Source organism: Podarcis tiliguerta, assembly GCF_965153285.1.
Source record: "Podarcis tiliguerta genome assembly, chromosome: 13".
Lineage (NCBI taxonomy): Eukaryota > Metazoa > Chordata > Lepidosauria > Squamata > Lacertidae > Podarcis > Podarcis tiliguerta.
Genome location: NC_139546.1, coordinates 48,814,456 through 48,830,563, shown reverse-complemented (window position 1 = coordinate 48,830,563; position 16,108 = coordinate 48,814,456). Strand labels below are relative to the sequence as shown.

General features: G+C 47.7%; 1 protein-coding gene across 4 annotated transcripts; it reads left to right on the top strand.

The window, feature by feature from the left end:
* The first annotated feature begins 277 nt into the window (after window positions 1-277).
* AURKB (aurora kinase B) lies at window positions 278-15,762 on the top strand. 4 transcript variants are annotated; one of them, XM_083410609.1, is made up of 10 exons: window positions 278-1,409; window positions 2,799-2,839; window positions 4,307-4,494; window positions 5,350-5,588; window positions 7,343-7,406; window positions 8,962-9,153; window positions 9,843-9,981; window positions 11,465-11,613; window positions 11,732-11,906; window positions 15,164-15,762. In XM_083410609.1, exons 4-10 carry the CDS (start codon window positions 5,396-5,398, stop codon window positions 15,338-15,340), a joined length of 1,089 nt encoding a protein of 362 aa, XP_083266735.1. In that variant the 5' UTR covers window positions 278-1,409; window positions 2,799-2,839; window positions 4,307-4,494; window positions 5,350-5,395; the 3' UTR covers window positions 15,341-15,762. The 4 variants fall into 4 exon arrangements, with proteins under 4 accessions (XP_083266735.1, XP_083266732.1, XP_083266734.1 ...); XM_083410606.1 differs by having other exon boundaries at window positions 286-1,409; window positions 5,435-5,588; XM_083410607.1 differs by lacking the exon at window positions 278-1,409 and adding an exon at window positions 1,425-1,537 and having other exon boundaries at window positions 5,435-5,588.
* The last annotated feature ends 346 nt before the right edge of the window (window positions 15,763-16,108 follow it).

The window sequence follows — 16,108 nt, the reverse complement described above, 5'->3', positions numbered from 1 at the left end:
AATTGGCTTTATTATTTGAATTAAGATGTGGCAAGGTTTGATATTCTATGAACTGGAGTGTTTTTAATGAAAACTAATAAAAATTATTTACAAAAAACTAAATTCCAGAGGCCCCTGGCTCTGCCCGGCTCCTCCCAGTAATTACGGTAGGGCTGCCCTTGTACCTTCTCGAGCGACGTCACCGCCCCATGCAAATTAGCTGGCGCATGGCGCCCTGGGAAAGCAGGCGGCTCTTCGGCAGGGTTGCTTATATGCCGCTCTGCACAAAGAGCTTTGCCGCGGGAAACGGTGCAAAATGTCGCAGCGGGAGGCGTTTTAATCTCCCGCGAAGAGTTTCCAAGGCAGCTCACTTTTGCGCCACCGTGACCTGAGAGGCTGTGCGCAAAATGGCGGCCCCGGCGTCCATACGAGCTGGGTATCGTCAGTGAGGTATATCCTTACCTGTTCCTCCTCCGGGAGAACAGAACATGATGAACGGAGAGCGCATGAGACATGATTAGAGTCTCCGCTGGCCGGGGAACAGCAACGCCCCGGCCTGCTCCTTTCTGATTTTTACTGACGATCCTTCTCTAACCTCAAATGTTATAAAAGCAGAATTAAGTTTTATTTCTCTATAATTAATCCTATTGGTTAGCTGTGCAAAGCTTGACTTTGTTTTTCTGTTTCCGGCATTGCTCGGGGTTGGACTAGATGAACCTTGGGTGGCCCTTCAACACTTACACTTCTATTTCCGCGTGATTGGTCAACTGAAGTGTCCATCAGTTGCGCGTTGGCCCGCCTACTTCCACCTTCGTCTGCAATTGGTGGGATACGCCTAGCGGAAGACCATTGGCCGCTCTTTCTACACTGGTCCCGCCCCTTCTCTGGTTTCCAGGGTGCGCTGTTTTGCCTGGCGGCCCTCCATCCCTCTTTCGGCTCACGTCTCCCAATGCTTGTCGTTTCACAAAATGGCCGACATATCCCTCCCTACGTTGCTCTTCCTCGTTTCTGATTGGCCAGCTTTGGTGTGGGGGGGAGATTGACAAGGTCCTCGCAACCACTAAGCTTGCGCTCGGCCGTCTCCCGACTTTAACCAACCGGGAGCGAGCATCGTCAAGGGCGCAGGGAAGCAGCCAATCGGTACCCTTTCCTCTCCTTTGCAAATCCCGCCCCCTTTCCTAACTCGCATGCTCGAAACTTGACCAATGGAAAGGGCAGGAGAGGCGCGCGAGAGGCCCTTCCGTTAGCCAATGAGAAAGCGGGAGACCCGCTCCTTCGGAAGGGGAGGCGGAGCTGCTGGCTTCTGGTAACCAATTAGGAGGCCCGTCTGGAACGCGGCAGCAGCCAATAGGGCTTCGGGAGGACAGATTTGAAAAGCGAAGGCAAAGGCGTTTTTGCGGCGACGCGGATGGGAGGCTGTTGGCTGGCAGGTAGGTAGGGAATCCCGCGGGCCGGTGGGAGGAAAAAGGGGTCGGCGGGGCAGGGACGGGGATCCCCCGTGTCCCCCTTCAGGACTGCGGCTCCCACCCTCCCGGACCTGATGGGAGACTGGGATCTGGTATTGCAAGGAGAGCCACAGGGCTGCATGGGGTTGGGTGGATAATGGCTCTGGGTGGATCTCGGGGTAAAATAAATAAATAAATATTTTTTTAATACCCCGCCCTCCCCAGCCAAGACCTGGCTCAGGGCGGCTAACAACCAATAATAAAAACAAGTTTATTAAAATACAGTTTAAAAGATTAAGATACAACATTAAAACAATTAGGGAGCGATCTCATCATGGGAGGAGAAAGGAAAAAGAAAAAGGGGGAAGGAATCCAACTGATTCTGAGCCAAAGGCCAAGTGGAACACCTCTGTCTTACAGGCCCTGCGGAAAGAAATCAGATCCTGCAGGGCCCTGGTCTCATGAGGCAGAGCGTTCCACCAGGCCGGAGCCAGTGTTGAAAAGGCCCTGGCTCAGGCTGAGGCTAATCTGACTTCCTTAGGGCCCGGGACCTCTAGGGTGTTGCTATATATGACCTCAAGGTCCTCCGTGGGGCATACCAGGAGAGGTGGTCTCGTAGGTACGAGGGTCCTAGGCCGTGAAGGGCTTTAAATGTCAAAAGCAGCACCTTAAATCTGACCCTGAACTCCACCGGGAGCCAGTGCAGCTGGAAAAGCACTGGGTGAATATGCTCCCATGGTAGAGACCCTGTGAGGAGCCTCGCTGCAGCATTCTGCACCCGCTGGAGTTTCTGGGACAGCTTCAAGGGCAGCCCCGCGTAGAGCTGGTAAAGGCCCAATCCGCACTATGCATAGGAAAGCAGCTTCATAGTGCTGTAAACAGTCATAGATCTCCCCCCTCCCCAATCCTGGGAACTATAGTTTGCTAAGGGTGCTGAGAGATGTTAGGAGACCCCTTCCCCTTCCTGAGTTCCCTGCGAGGAGGGATTGGTTGTTGAACCGCTCTGGGAATTATAGATCTTTTTTTTGGGGGGGGTCTCCTAATAACTCAGCAGCACCTTTAGCCAATCTACATTTCCCAGCCCCCCCCCCTCCGCTGCTTGAAATGGTATGGTGCTGTTTTTAAAAAATGTTTATAGTGCAGACGAGGCGTTTATTCCAGAACAGTGTGCTGAAAGTAGCATCATATGGTTGCTCCCATTTATATTTGATTCATAAAGTCTATAAACTACTGGATTGTACCAAAAAACAACAAGAAACCCAAACCCACCCCACCCTCAAAGCAAGAAGGAAAAAGTAGATCACGGGAGGGGGGGATTATTTTGCCATCATACTACTAACTTGGAGGTATGTTTTTTGCTTGTGATTTCTGTAGCACTTCCCCGGGTATGAAATGCTTTTCAACACATGCTTAAGGTAATTGAATTTAACTGTTAGGTGTTGCATTCATAAATGCCACTTTTAGGGATATTTATGTATAGTTAGGTGTAGGTGATTGAGAACTCTCCTGCAGCTGGAAGGCATGCCACTAAGCACACACTAAATCTGTTCACAGTAATATTTCAGGATGTGAAATAATATTTTTGCCGGGCTTTGTCAGAACCTTTTCTCGAAAATGAATGACTGTATGCACAATGGACTCTATCCCCCTATCCCAAACGAGAGCACACCCAAGGCAAGTCAACAAGTTATCACAAAAATAAAGCTGGCAGGAACATCCCTTCAGGCAATTATATTGCAAGCTGTGACATATGCATGTACCTGTACTCAGGCATTCAATTATTCTGTGCACACATTAATAATAGTGTGATCAAATGTGGAGCATAAACTGGGGCAGCAGACATCCTTATTTTTTAACCTGAAAGTTTCACGTGCTGCAAACAACCATTTGTATGTTTAGAAGGAGAAAACAATATTCTTTCTTCCCAGTACTTTTCTATTATAAATATATGAATGTGCTTAAAGAGTGTGACACTCTTTAAGCTGCCAAACCAAACACAGTAGCAGTGCTTTCAGTAACTCAGCTGACAACAGGTGGAGGGATACAAAGGTATTCCCTTGCTACTTTAAAAGAATCAGTCGGTATAGTACAGTGGTGCCTTGGTTTAAGAACACCTCAGTTTATGAACATATTGGATTAAGAACGCTGCAAACCCGGAAGTAGGTGTTTTGGTTTGTGAACTTTCCCTTGAAATCAGAACAGGTTTTGCTTCCTGCTGAGGGTCTTCAATTTGTAAATTGAGTCCCCCGCTGCTATGGGAAAGCACGCCTTGGTTTAAGAACGATTTCGTTTAAGAATGGACTTCCGGAACAGATTAAGTTTGTAAACCAAGGTACCGCTGTATAGCTGTGGGAGGATTTGCTACAGGGCGTATTAGAAGGCCAGAATTGAACAATAAAGAATAGAGTCTTTTGAAAACTGAAGTATTGTGCCAATACAATGGTACCTCCGGTTGCGGATGGGATCCGTTCCGGAGGTCCAGTCGGATCCCGAGGTTTCCACAACCTGAGGACCACTTCTGCGCATGTGCACGTGACGAAACCCAGTAAAATCCTTCCGGGTTTGACCCGTGCGCATCCCAAAGTTTATGTAACTCTCTGGTTACATAAATGGAGGTACGACTGTATTTTTATTGTGGACAGAAAATTAAACATGTATTAGCAGTTTCTGTTAAAAGGGTGATATTAACAATGTGTCAGATGTGAATCGCGAATTAGTTCATGCTTTCTGGAAAAATAAATAAAAGGTGTTGCTTTTTTTTTTTAATGGTGACTGGATGTTCTGATTTGGCGCCCACAATCCATGTCCCAGGAGCCATTTGCCACCTAGATTTCCTAACATTGGTTCGGTTCCACAGCATGATATCTGTTTACCCTTTGCAGAGTGACTCTTGGGATTCAACACTGGAGCTGCGGTAATTTTGGTCGCAATCTTTCTGACTTGGTGCTGGGCACCAGAGCCGGGCTGTCTCTCCCTCTGAGGATTCTGAGATCCGATGGTCTTTCAGAGCATCTTGTGATCCAAGATGGCAAATAAGGAAAATCTGAGCAGTATGTATAGCCTTTCCAAAGTAAGTCTTTGCCTATATCTGCCACTGCTGGGAAAACGATACGTGGGGTGGGAATGTGTCAACTGTTGTGATGGGTTGTGAAGGAATCTTTATTGGGGTGGTGAGTTAAATTGAGTACAGTGGTACCTCGGGTTACAAACTCTGCTAACCCGGAAGTAGTACCTCGGGTTGAGAACTTTGCCCCAGGATGAGAACAAAAATGGTGGCGGCGGGAGGCCCCATTAGGGAAAGTGCGTCCCAGGTTAAGAATGGTTTTGGGTTAAGAACGGACCTCTGGAACGAATTAAGTTCATAACTTGAGGTACCACTGTATGTGTGACAGACAAAAATTGGATGACTAGTCTTTGACCTTATCTTCTGCTCTTGACAAAAGTCCTATTGTGTGTGTGTGTGTGTGTGTGTATATCTGTGTGTCTGTGTCTGGTAGCCTGTGGGCTCTAAATTGTGGCTTTTACTAGTATCACATTTATGAATGGGGCTTCAAATGAAGGTATATAACCAGTTATGTGAGGGGGACATTCTCCGTTATTTTACTTTTCCATGGAAATTTTCCCATTTCATAAGTTCATTGGTAACAGTGGATGGATGTCAGTTGTAAAGACAATTAATACTAGACAAACCCGGCAGTTTCAAAGTTATTTGCTTTGCTGACAAAATACAAGTAATAATAGCAATAATAATAATTAATATGTTATTTATACCCCGCCCACCTGGTTGGGTTTCCCCAGACACTCTGGGCGGCTTCCAACAAAAGATTAAAAGTACAAGTCCATAAACAAGTGAAATCAGATCACTGGAGTGTTTCAGAAAACCTACTGATACCAAATACACTGACTTTTCTGTCTTTGCACACAGGGCTGTGTGTACGTCTTCATTTAAAAACCACGAAATGTGACCTTGAATGGGGCTGTTTCTTGATTGCGTTGTCCCTTTCCTGCAGTATCGGGTGAACAACATGACAAGTGCTCAGAGGGTGGCCTGTAAGGATACCAATACTCCATCATCCATCACCCCTTCTGGATCGCTTTTGGCCCACAGAGCTATTTCCAGCAGCACAAAGAAAGGCCCAAAGGATTCGGGTGCCCAGAATATGGGTAAGACCTGGTCTGCGTTGTGGAAACGTTTGGAAATGTCTGTTACGGAAATTACGGAAATGTCTGTTATGGAAATTATTTAAAGTTGTTAAATGTTACAAATATTATGCATAAACGTATCCTTTCAACTTGACAGCTCAGGGAAGTTACCTAGCTTTAGCAATCGTATAAAATCAACTCCTTTGCCAGTTTCCTCCATTTCAACACTATTTTGCCCTTGGAAAAGCGACTCTTTTTTCTGCCACCCCCCCCCCCCCAAGCGTGAGGACACGTATACACACCTCCTACCCCAGGAAGTGCCCAGAAGTAACAATTGCTGAGCTGATTGTTGGCCAGGGAAAGCCTAATACAGTGGTGCCCCGCAAGACGAATGCCTCGCAAGACGGAAAACCCGCTAGACGAAAGGGTTTTCCGTTTTGGAGGTGCTTCGCAAAACGAATTTGCTATGGGCTTGCTTCGCAAGACGAAAATGTCTTGCGATTCCTGGGGTTTTTTTTCCCCTCCCAGCCTTTTTCCCAAGCCCCTAAGCCGCTTAACAGCTGTTCGCTGAGCCGCTTAACAGCTGATCTAAGCCGTTTATCAGCTGATCTAAGCTGCTAATAGCCTTTTAGCAGCTAATCCCTTAAGCCTTTAATAGCCGCTAATAGCCTTTTAGCAGCTAATCCGCTAATCCCTTAAGCCTTTAATAGCCGCTAATAGACTTTTAGCAGCTAATCCGCTAATAGCGCTAATCCGCTAATGGGCTTGCTTCGCAAGACAAAAAAAACCGCAAGACGAAGAGACTCACGGAACAGATTCTTTTCGTCTTGCGAGGCACCACTGTACCATCACCAGACTTCCCAAGGGGTCCAGACATGCAAAGGAAGTTTTTTGTACTTTGGGTGGTGGGACTTCAGAGGTGTTTGCCTATGCTCATCTTATACCTGGGTCTTGCTAATCTTGTATCAAGGACTTGTCTGGACATGTTTGCCAAGGTTAAACTAGTGTAACCCCTGTCTAGTCAGTCGTGACTGACTCTGGGGTTGCGGCGCTCATCTTGCTTTACTGGCCGAGGGAGCCAGCATACAGCTTCCGGGTCATGTGGCCAGAAGGACTAAGCCGCTTCTGGCGAACCAGAGCAGCGCATGGAAACGCCGTTTACCTTCCTGCCGGAGTGGTACCTATTTATTTACTTGCACTTTGAGGTGCTTTTGAACTGCTAGGTTGGCAGGAGCAGGGACTGAGCAACGGGAGCTCACCCCGTCACGGGGATTCGAACCGCTGACCTTCTGATCAGCAAGTCCTAGGCTCTGTGGTTTAACCCACAGCGCCACCCGTGCCCCGTTGTAACCCCTGTTTACCCCTTTTGTGACATGCCAGTGATGTAGCAATGGTGTATCAATGATGCTGTACGAACTGTATTCCGGGATATGGTGGGAAAGTTTTAAAAGTCACCCCACCCTCGGGGTTCAAAATTCCTCTTTGAACTTGTGGCGCAATAAACTTTCGTCTACAGCTATTTGCTCTGGTTGGTGGCTGGGCTCCTTCCTTTATTCCGCAGGGGCCCACGGGCTCTGCCCAACGAGCTGGGTGGCTGACCAGCCTCGCACCTAGATTTTTCTGTAACATGTCTCTCACTGATTCCTGTGCTGCTGAAATTGCCTCAGATGCACCCCATTGCTTTGGGGTTTTCCCCAGACTGCTTGTCGTAAAGGATGCTGGGGCTTGTGTTGGTCTTGCCGTGTTATAGATGACTTTGTTTTCTGTTTCCACAGCTGTCGCAGGCAGGGTTCCTATTGAGTCTGGCTCCGTGGCTCAGCCGCCGAAGGAGGGCCCTGAGTGAGTTGCCTTGTTACTGGTTTCAGAAAGCTGGCGGTTACAAATCTGTTTCTGGACTTGGGAATGGGTTGGGGCTAGCCATGCTTATTTACTTACTAAATTTCTACCCCGCTCTTCATCCGAAGATCCCAGAGCAGTTTAAATATAAAAACACAAACTTATACAGGCATACCTTGGATCCCGAACGCCCTGCAACTCAGCCGTTTTGGTTCCCGAAACCCGCAAAGCCGGAAGTGATTGTTCTGGTTTCCAAACGTTCTTTTGGAACCCGAACGTCCGGCAGGGCTTCCACGGCTTCTGATTGGCAAAACCTATGTGGTGTTTCGCAGCTTTCTGACTAGTTGCACCACCTTAGCCAGATCTAGCAGAGTACACGCAGAATCCACAGAAGTAATTGGCGACTTGGCTGCAGACAGGATAGACGAAGCAGGAACCAGGAACTTGTAGCTAGGTGTTTATTATATACAGTGGACTAGTTACAGGAACAGAACTCAGATCTTTTGCTAGCTCTCTCCCACACAACTCTTACACTGACACACTGAACACTGAACTCCAGAATTAACGCATTCCTGTTAGTAGACCATTAATTATCGCTCCCTTGAGAGAGCCAGTGTCAAGAAGGACACTGACAAACTGGAACGTGTCCAGAGGAGGGCAACCAAAATGGTCAAAGGCCTGGAAACGATGCCTTATGAGGAACGGCTAAGGGAGCTGGGCATGTTTAGCCTGGAGAAGAGGAGGTTAAGGGGTGATATGATAGCCATGTTCAAATATATAAAAGGATGTCACATAGAGGAGGGAGAAAGGTTGTTTTCTGCTGCTCCAGAGAAGCGGACACGGAGCAATGGATCCAAACTACAAGAAAGAAGATTCCACCTAAACATTAGGAAGAACTTCCTGACAGTAAGAGCTGTTCGACAGTGGAATTTGCTGCCAAGGAGTGTGGTGGAGTCTCCTTCTTTGGAGGTCTTTAAGCAGAGGCTTGACAACCATATGTCAGGAGTGCTCTGATGGTGTTTCCTGCTTGGCAGGGGGTTGGACTCGATGGCCCTTGTGGTCTCTTCCAACTCTATGATTCTATGAGCTTGACCAATCAGGGAGCTGTCTCCATGCCTCTGTTATCACCAGGAAGACTTACTCCTTCACATGACCTTCTGGCTGTCTGCCAAACCTTAACTTGACTCTGTGTGAGTAGCTGCACGTACACAGTTTCCCAACAGGAGCTTCCTGCAGCCAATCAGAAGTTGCGATTTGGCTTTCAAATGTTTTGGAAGTCGAACGGACTTCTGGAACAGATTCCGTTCGACTTCCAAGGTACGACTGTAATATCAAACCGAAACAATACCCTGCCACTTCGAAAGGCCATGGATTGTTTAACGAGCCAAAGACCTGGGAGAAGAGGGATGCTTTTGCCTGGTACCTAAAGGTATGTAGTGATGGTGCCAGGAGAGTCTCCCTGCGGGGAACAATAGGGTTTCAAGGTGCCCGTCCCCTCCTTGCAAAATGACAAAATCCTCTGGGCCGTCATGCAGCTAACTTGTTCTCCACTCCCCAGGCGCTTATTCACCATTGATGACTTTGAGATCGGGCGTCCTTTGGGCAAAGGCAAATTTGGGAACGTCTACCTGGCTCGGGAGAAAGAATCCAAGTTCATTGTGGCGCTCAAGGTGCTCTTCAAATCCCAAATGGAGAAGGAGTGCGTGGAACATCAGCTGCGGCGGGAGATTGAAATCCAGTGTCACCTCAGGTACTGCAAAAGACCAAAGGCCCCTGGGCTTCCCAAGTTCATAATAGTTTTAACTGTCGGCCCGCTTTGCCCCCTTCCTGTGAGCATCAAGGACAAAAACGGCCAAGGAAGTTTTTGGAAAAGATGGACTCTCTTTGGGTGTAGAAGCTGTTGTCCCTAAAATCCTGTCAGTTTCCGGCTGTACAGGTGATGTTGTTTGTTAAATTTCTGTCCCTCGCAAAGAGCCGGCAAACGAAAAGAAAAAAAGCAGTGAAAGAGTGCTATTAAATTAAAAGCGGTCCCAGAACTGGCAATTGTGTGGCCCCATGGATCTTCATCCCTTTAATTCAGGATTCAGCAAACTTTTTCAGCAGGGGGCCAGTCCACTGTCCCTCAGACCTTGTGGGGGGCCGGACTATGTTTTTTGGGGGGAAATGAACAAATTCCTATGCCCCACAAATAACCCAGAGATGCATTTTAAATAAAAGCACACATTCTACTCACGTAAAAACATCAGGCAGGTCCCACAAATAACCCAGAGGTGCATTTTAAATAAAAGCATTGTAAAAACACGCTGATTCCTGGACTATCCACGGGCCAGATTTAGAAGGCGATTGGGCTGGATCTGGCCCCTGGGCCTTAGTTTGCCTACGCATGCTTTCCTGCCGCTCCCCGGTCGTAGATTCTAACGCGCCTCCCCTTTCCTGCAGCCACCCCAATATCCTGCGCCTTTACAACTACTTCCACGACCGGAAGCGTGTGTATCTGATCCTGGAGTATGCCCCTCGCGGGGAGCTCTACAAGGAGCTGCAGAAACACCGGCGTTTCGATGAGCAGAGGAGCGCCACGGTGAGCTTGCCAATCACTGCGCCTGGGCTCAGAGGCCCTTGGCAAAGCCTTTTTAACACTCGTGCTGAAATAGAAAAGGCTTTGTCACTATAAGATAATGAATGTTTGATGACATCAGATTGAATGTAAAAGGTTATTAGTAAAAAGTTTAAAGATTAAAAAAAGACCCAATATTTTAAGATTTAAGAAAACTAAGTTTTATTAAGATATTAAAATTAAGACAAAATTAATATCAAGACAGAGGGAAGGAATTTGCTGATTGAATATATGATCTGGAATACAGAGAAGGGAGGTCTGGGGAGGTCGGAGAAATAAGTTAATGCAAGGAATACAATGAGGATAAAACAGTTTTTATCTTTTGTTTTTGTTTTTTGATATTTTTCGCTGTTTTGTGTTTGTGTGTTATTGCATTTTTTATTATTGTTGTGTTGTTGTTTATTTTTTGTTGCTTTATATTTTCTGTAAAACTCAATAAAATATTTATAAAAGGGGAAAAAAATAGAAAAGGCTTTGCCAAAGGCCTAATCTCAGTCTGGAATGGTTTCCACAGGGTTGGGTTTTTGGTGGTTATAAGCTGAACATTTGAACCATGGAGGACCACTAATAACCTCCCCTGAAGATCTCCGTCAACGTGCAGAGATTAGCTGGTCTTTACAGTGTCCTTAAGACTAATCTAGCAAATTATATACAAGAATCTTGAATGGGGTCCAGTATCATATGGGCAGCCAGTGCAAGCTTTTAAGAATTGGTGCTGGCAATAGTTTGTTCGCATTAGTCAAATCTTGAGGTTACCAGTGCATGAATCATCCTGGCCAGGCTATCCCTGTCCAAGAACAATAATCGTGGGCGCACCAGCTGGAACTGGCAAAATAATAATAATAATAATAATAATGCAATTTATTTATACTGAGCCGGGCTCAGGGCAGCTAGCACCAATGAATTCACAGTAAAAACATAGGGGGGAAAGAGAGGGGAGGAAAAGAAAAGAAAAATTTAAAATTTAAAATACATGTTAAAATGCAGCCTCATTTTAAAGTAGCTGATAAATCAAGACCATAAGGGCAGGGAAACATAAGGGTCAGACCAAGTCCAAACCAACGGCCATGCGGAACAGCTCTGTCTTGCAGGCCCTGCGGAAAGATGTCAAGTCCCACAGGGCCCTGGTCTCTTGTGACAGAGCGTTCCACTACGTCGGAGCCAGTGCTGAAAAGGCCCTGGCCCTAGCGGAGACCAGTCTAACCACCTTGCACCCTGGGAACTCCAAAATGTTGTCATTTGTGGACCTTAAAGTCCTTTTAGGGCATACCAAGAGAGGCGGTCCCGTAGGTATGTGGCTGATCTGTTTGGCTGTCATTCAAAGGGTGCAGTTTGAGGTTACCCAGCGCACCAAAGGAGCAGGGCGGCGGGTTCAAGTCTCTCAGATAGCAAGGCACTGGTGTCCCAAGGTGTACGCAACGGACCCTTCTTTGCTTCACCTCTGCAGTACATGGAAGAGCTGGCTGACGCCCTCCTCTACTGTCACAGCAAGAAGGTCATCCACCGGGACATCAAGCCGGAGAACTTGCTTATGGGGCTGAAGGGGGAGCTGAAGATTGCTGATTTCGGCTGGTCCGTGCATGCCCCCTCGCTCAGGTAAGGGGGGAGCGCCCTTGGTTTGGTTTGCCCGGGATATCTGAGGCCCTAGTTCTTCACTGCGCTGCCCCAGATCCCTTCAGCTCTTAACCGCCCTTGATCTCCTGCTCTGCCTCAGGAGAAAGACCATGTGCGGGACTATGGACTACCTCCCCCCTGAGATGATTGAAGGCAAACCGCACAACGAGAAGGTGGACCACTGGTGCATCGGGATCCTGTGTTACGAGTTCCTGGTGGGGCACCCGCCCTTCGAGACCGCCTCCGCCCCGGAGACTTATCGCCGCATTGTCTCGGTGAGCTTTGCAGTCGGCTTCACAATTGGCCCACAATTGTCGCTCATGACAGCCGTTTCCGTGCAGAGTTGCTGGGTTGTGCCAGGAGGGTTCTGCTAGCACCAGGGGGCTCTAGCCCCAAAGGGGATTGTCCCAAGAAGTGGTGCAAAAGAGGGGGGGGGGGAAGGAAGAGACAAAAGCATGAGGACTGGGAGCTTATGTGGCGGCAGAGCTGGTGAAAAGCATAGGGCCAGTTCTTGCGGCTTCAGAATGGAGTGGGCCGCCCAGGGTCAGCAACGCTGATAACCGTATTTTAACTCAATAAGACACACCTTTTTCCTCCTAAAAAGTAAGGGGAAATGTCTGTGCGTCTTATGAAGCCAATGCTGCATGGAGGAGGGATGTGTAAGCGGCTCCTGTCTGCTTTGCTGCTTTAAAGTGAGCCGTGGAGGAGGGATGGACGGACGAGAGCCAAGGCTGGAACGAGGAGGGCAGAGGAGGAGCAACCAAAATAGTCAAAGGCCTGGAAACGATGCCTTATGAGGAACGGCTAAGGGAGCTGGGCATGTTTAGCCTGGAGAAGAGGAGGTTAAGGGGTGATATGATAGCCATGTTCAAATATATAAAAGGATGTCACATAGAGGAGGGAGAAAGGTTGTTTTCTGCTGCTCCAGAGAAGCGGACACGGAGCAATGGATCCAAACTCCAAGAAAGAAGGTTCCACCTCAACATTAGGAAGAACTTCCTGACAGTAAGAGCTGTTCGGCAGTGGAATTTGCTGCCAAGGAGTGTGGTGGAGTCTCCTTCTTTGGAGGTCTTTAAGCAGAGGCTTGACAACCATATGTCAGGAGTGCTCTGATGGTGTTTCCTGCTTGGCAGGGGGTTGGACTCGATGGCCCTTGTGGGCTCTTCCAACTCTATGATTCTATGGCTCCCCTTCCTTCCCTCCTCTGAGGCTGTTTTAAAGCAGCAAAGCGGAGAGGAGCAGTCCGCTCTGCTGCTTTAAAGCGAGCCACGGAGGACGGACGGGAGCCGTGGCTCCCCTTCATTCAGAATATATTTTTTCGTGTTTTCCTCTAAAAACTAGGTGCGTCTTCTGGTCAGGTGCGTCTTATGGAGCAAAAAATACGGTGATTGCTTCCTAGCTGGATCTTTGCTGCCCCCAATGCAGAACCCACCACTGGGCCTGGCTGCCACTGTCCTCAGGGCTGTAGACACGTATCCTGAATAGGGTACAACCCTTTCATGAGAGCCTAGAGGCACTGCAATGCACACTTCGGGGAAATCATGAGGTTTGGAGGCCATGTGGCTACAGTGTTGGACTTTAAAAGCTGGGAAAACCCAGGCTGCCCCCTCCCATCCTTCAAGCAGGCCTTGGGCCCACCTCTCTAGATCTAGCTTTCCTCGGAGGGTGGGTGTGAGAATGAGGGTGGGTGTGGAGAACGGGGGGCAGCCTTGTGCACATGAAGACCCTTCAAGGTGTTTTGGAGGAAGAGACACATACAATGAAGGAATGAATGAATGAATGAATGAATGAATGAATGTTTATTTGCGTCAGCCATCAGCCATAGCAACAATACAACAATGCGATATATAAAAAACTGAAATAAAAAGTTGATTATATAAAACACACTTTAGGATCCTGAATCAGCAGTCAAATAGTGGACCTTATTCTGATTGCCCCAGCTAAAAACCTTGCAGACTTTGCTTTCATCTGCTCATCTTGATCTTCCAAGAGAAAAGGCAGTGGTTGGATGACCCGGAATGGACAATAAAAGAGGGGTGATCATCTCATTCCTCAAGTCTTTATAAAGAGGGCAAGCCAGAAGGGCATGTGCTACCGATTCGGTACTGCCATCTCCACAGGGACATAAGCGTTTTTCGTGTGGAATGCGTTGGAATCGTCCCTCAAGTACAGCCGAGGGCAGTACATTCAATTTTGCGAGGGTAAAAGCGTGTCTATATTTTGGGATTGCTAGGTTATGCAGGTAGGGTGCCAGAGAGTCGAAATGAGAAGGTGGAAAATAGTCATACCATGGGCAGAATTTCCTTATACATACAACATACCAACTGGCTGAGCACAGGCTGTCTAGCAATAAAGTAGGCAAAAATGAGATCTCCCTTCCACCATGTCGTATGATAATTCAAAATAGGGAAAGCTACCTGAGGAGAGAGTACAGAGGTAGCCCATCTTGGAGAAGGAAAGCTTGATGCTGTTGTAAACAAAATCTGCTCTTTTTCCGTTATGGGGTATCCAAGAGCCCGTATACTATTGGTAGGAGAAAACAACAGAGGCCAACCAAGAGAATATTGAGAAGCAAAGCAGCTAGTAAGCCTGATCTTTATTGATCTGTTGCAACAGGGTGCTCCCCTCACACGCAGGAAAGGAGGACCCAGAACCAAGGTGTGCCTGCCCATATTTTAAATTTTAAATTCCCTGCCCTGGAGCTCCAGACCACCCCTCCATACATCATACATACATCACAGAAGCGGTGTAACCCAAGACCCCCCCCCTAAACATCATACCTACATCACAGAAAAGGTGGTCTACAACAGAAATTTGAGTGTTGTTTTTCCTGTCTGCCAGGTTATCTGATAATGCCCCATCTGATTCCCTTTCCTGGTAGTCTGTCCATTCCTTTGAGATGGTGGTTACTAAATTCCTGTAACAAGGAAGGGTTTTTTCCCCACCTTCTCCCATTTGGTCAGTTTGGGAGTCAAAATGGTTTCAGGACTGTCTTCCTGTGCTGCTTCAGACATGTGCTTTATAAATTTATGTACGTGTTTGCTTGGTACATTTATGAACATTTATTATATATCTAAGACTTGCCAATCAGGGAGCCCTGACCATTAGGTCCAGTCGTGACCAACTCTTGGGTTGCGGCGCTCATCTCGCTTTATTGGCCGAGGGAGCCGGCGTACAGCTTCCGGGTCATGTGGCCAGCAGGACTAAGCCGCTTCTGGCGAACCAGAGCAGCGCACGGAAACGCTGTTTACCTTCCCGCCGGAGTGGTACCTATTTATCTACTTGCACTTTGACATGCTTTCGAACTGCTAGGTTGGCAGGAGCAGGGACCGAGCAACGGGAGCTCACTTGCTTCCTGCCTAAATATGTTACCAATGCAAGTACCAGAGATGTCTTTCCAAGTGTGTGTGTGAGAGAGAAATGCGTTCAGAAGCTGAGGAAGCGTTTGTCCCTTGCTAAATCCTCCCACGCCTGCTTTTCTCTGGTTCGTGGCCTTGACTCCCTTTTCTCTCTCTCCCGTACCCAAATACAGGTAGATCTGAAGTTCCCCCCGTTTGTGACAGAAGGCGCCCGGGACTTGATTTCAAAGCTGCTGCGCCACAACCCGGCTGATCGACTGCCACTTCAGGGTGTGATGGAGCACCCTTGGGTGAAAGCCAACTCGCGGCGGGTGCTGCCTCCTGTCTATAACGCTGGGCCTGTGAACTAGCTCTAAGGAGCCACACATGAGGAGGAACTGGTCATAACCGAGCGATGGCCCAGGAATAATTTTGGTTTGGTTATGTTTTAAGGTTTTCTTTCAAATGATTGTAGGGTCTTATTTTTTTTTAATTTAATTTTTTTACTCCTGGAGGGCCTTGCTGGAAGAACTGATAGGCGAGTAGTGTATTTCTGCCTGCTGGGGGATAAACTTGCCCCTCCAAGCTTCTGCGGGGAGCTGGCTTCGATTGCTTCAGAGTCCGCATTGAAAAATGGGTGTTGCTTCAATTGGAACTGAAGGCCTTTAATTCTTACTCTCTTGAAAGCTCTTTTTAATAGGCCCACAGTCACCCAGACCGTTCTAAGACATTGATCTTGTGGCATTATCCTACGGAAATGTTTGCGTCTTTAATAAAACTAATATTATTTTTTTATATATACTTGATTGGCTGTGCCTCTTCTTCCTTTGTCCAGCTGAAACTTTGGATGGTTATTTCCGATTTCCTCAAAGCGCAGAAACAGATGGGTGGGGTTTGGCTTGGTGCTTGACACAGAGGACTCATTGTTACGCTGGGGGCGGTGGCTCCGGCTGAGTGTACATGTACTTTCCTGCCCAGGCGCCCCGCCCTGCCATAAACTCTTCCTTTGGACTTTCCAAAAGACAGCTTGGGGAAATTGGCCAGAAGGAGAAAGCAAGGCGTGGAAGTTACGCTTGCAGGCCTGTGTTGGTCAGTGCAGGGAAGCAGAGATTTCGTGTATGCAGCATGGAGCTCCACGA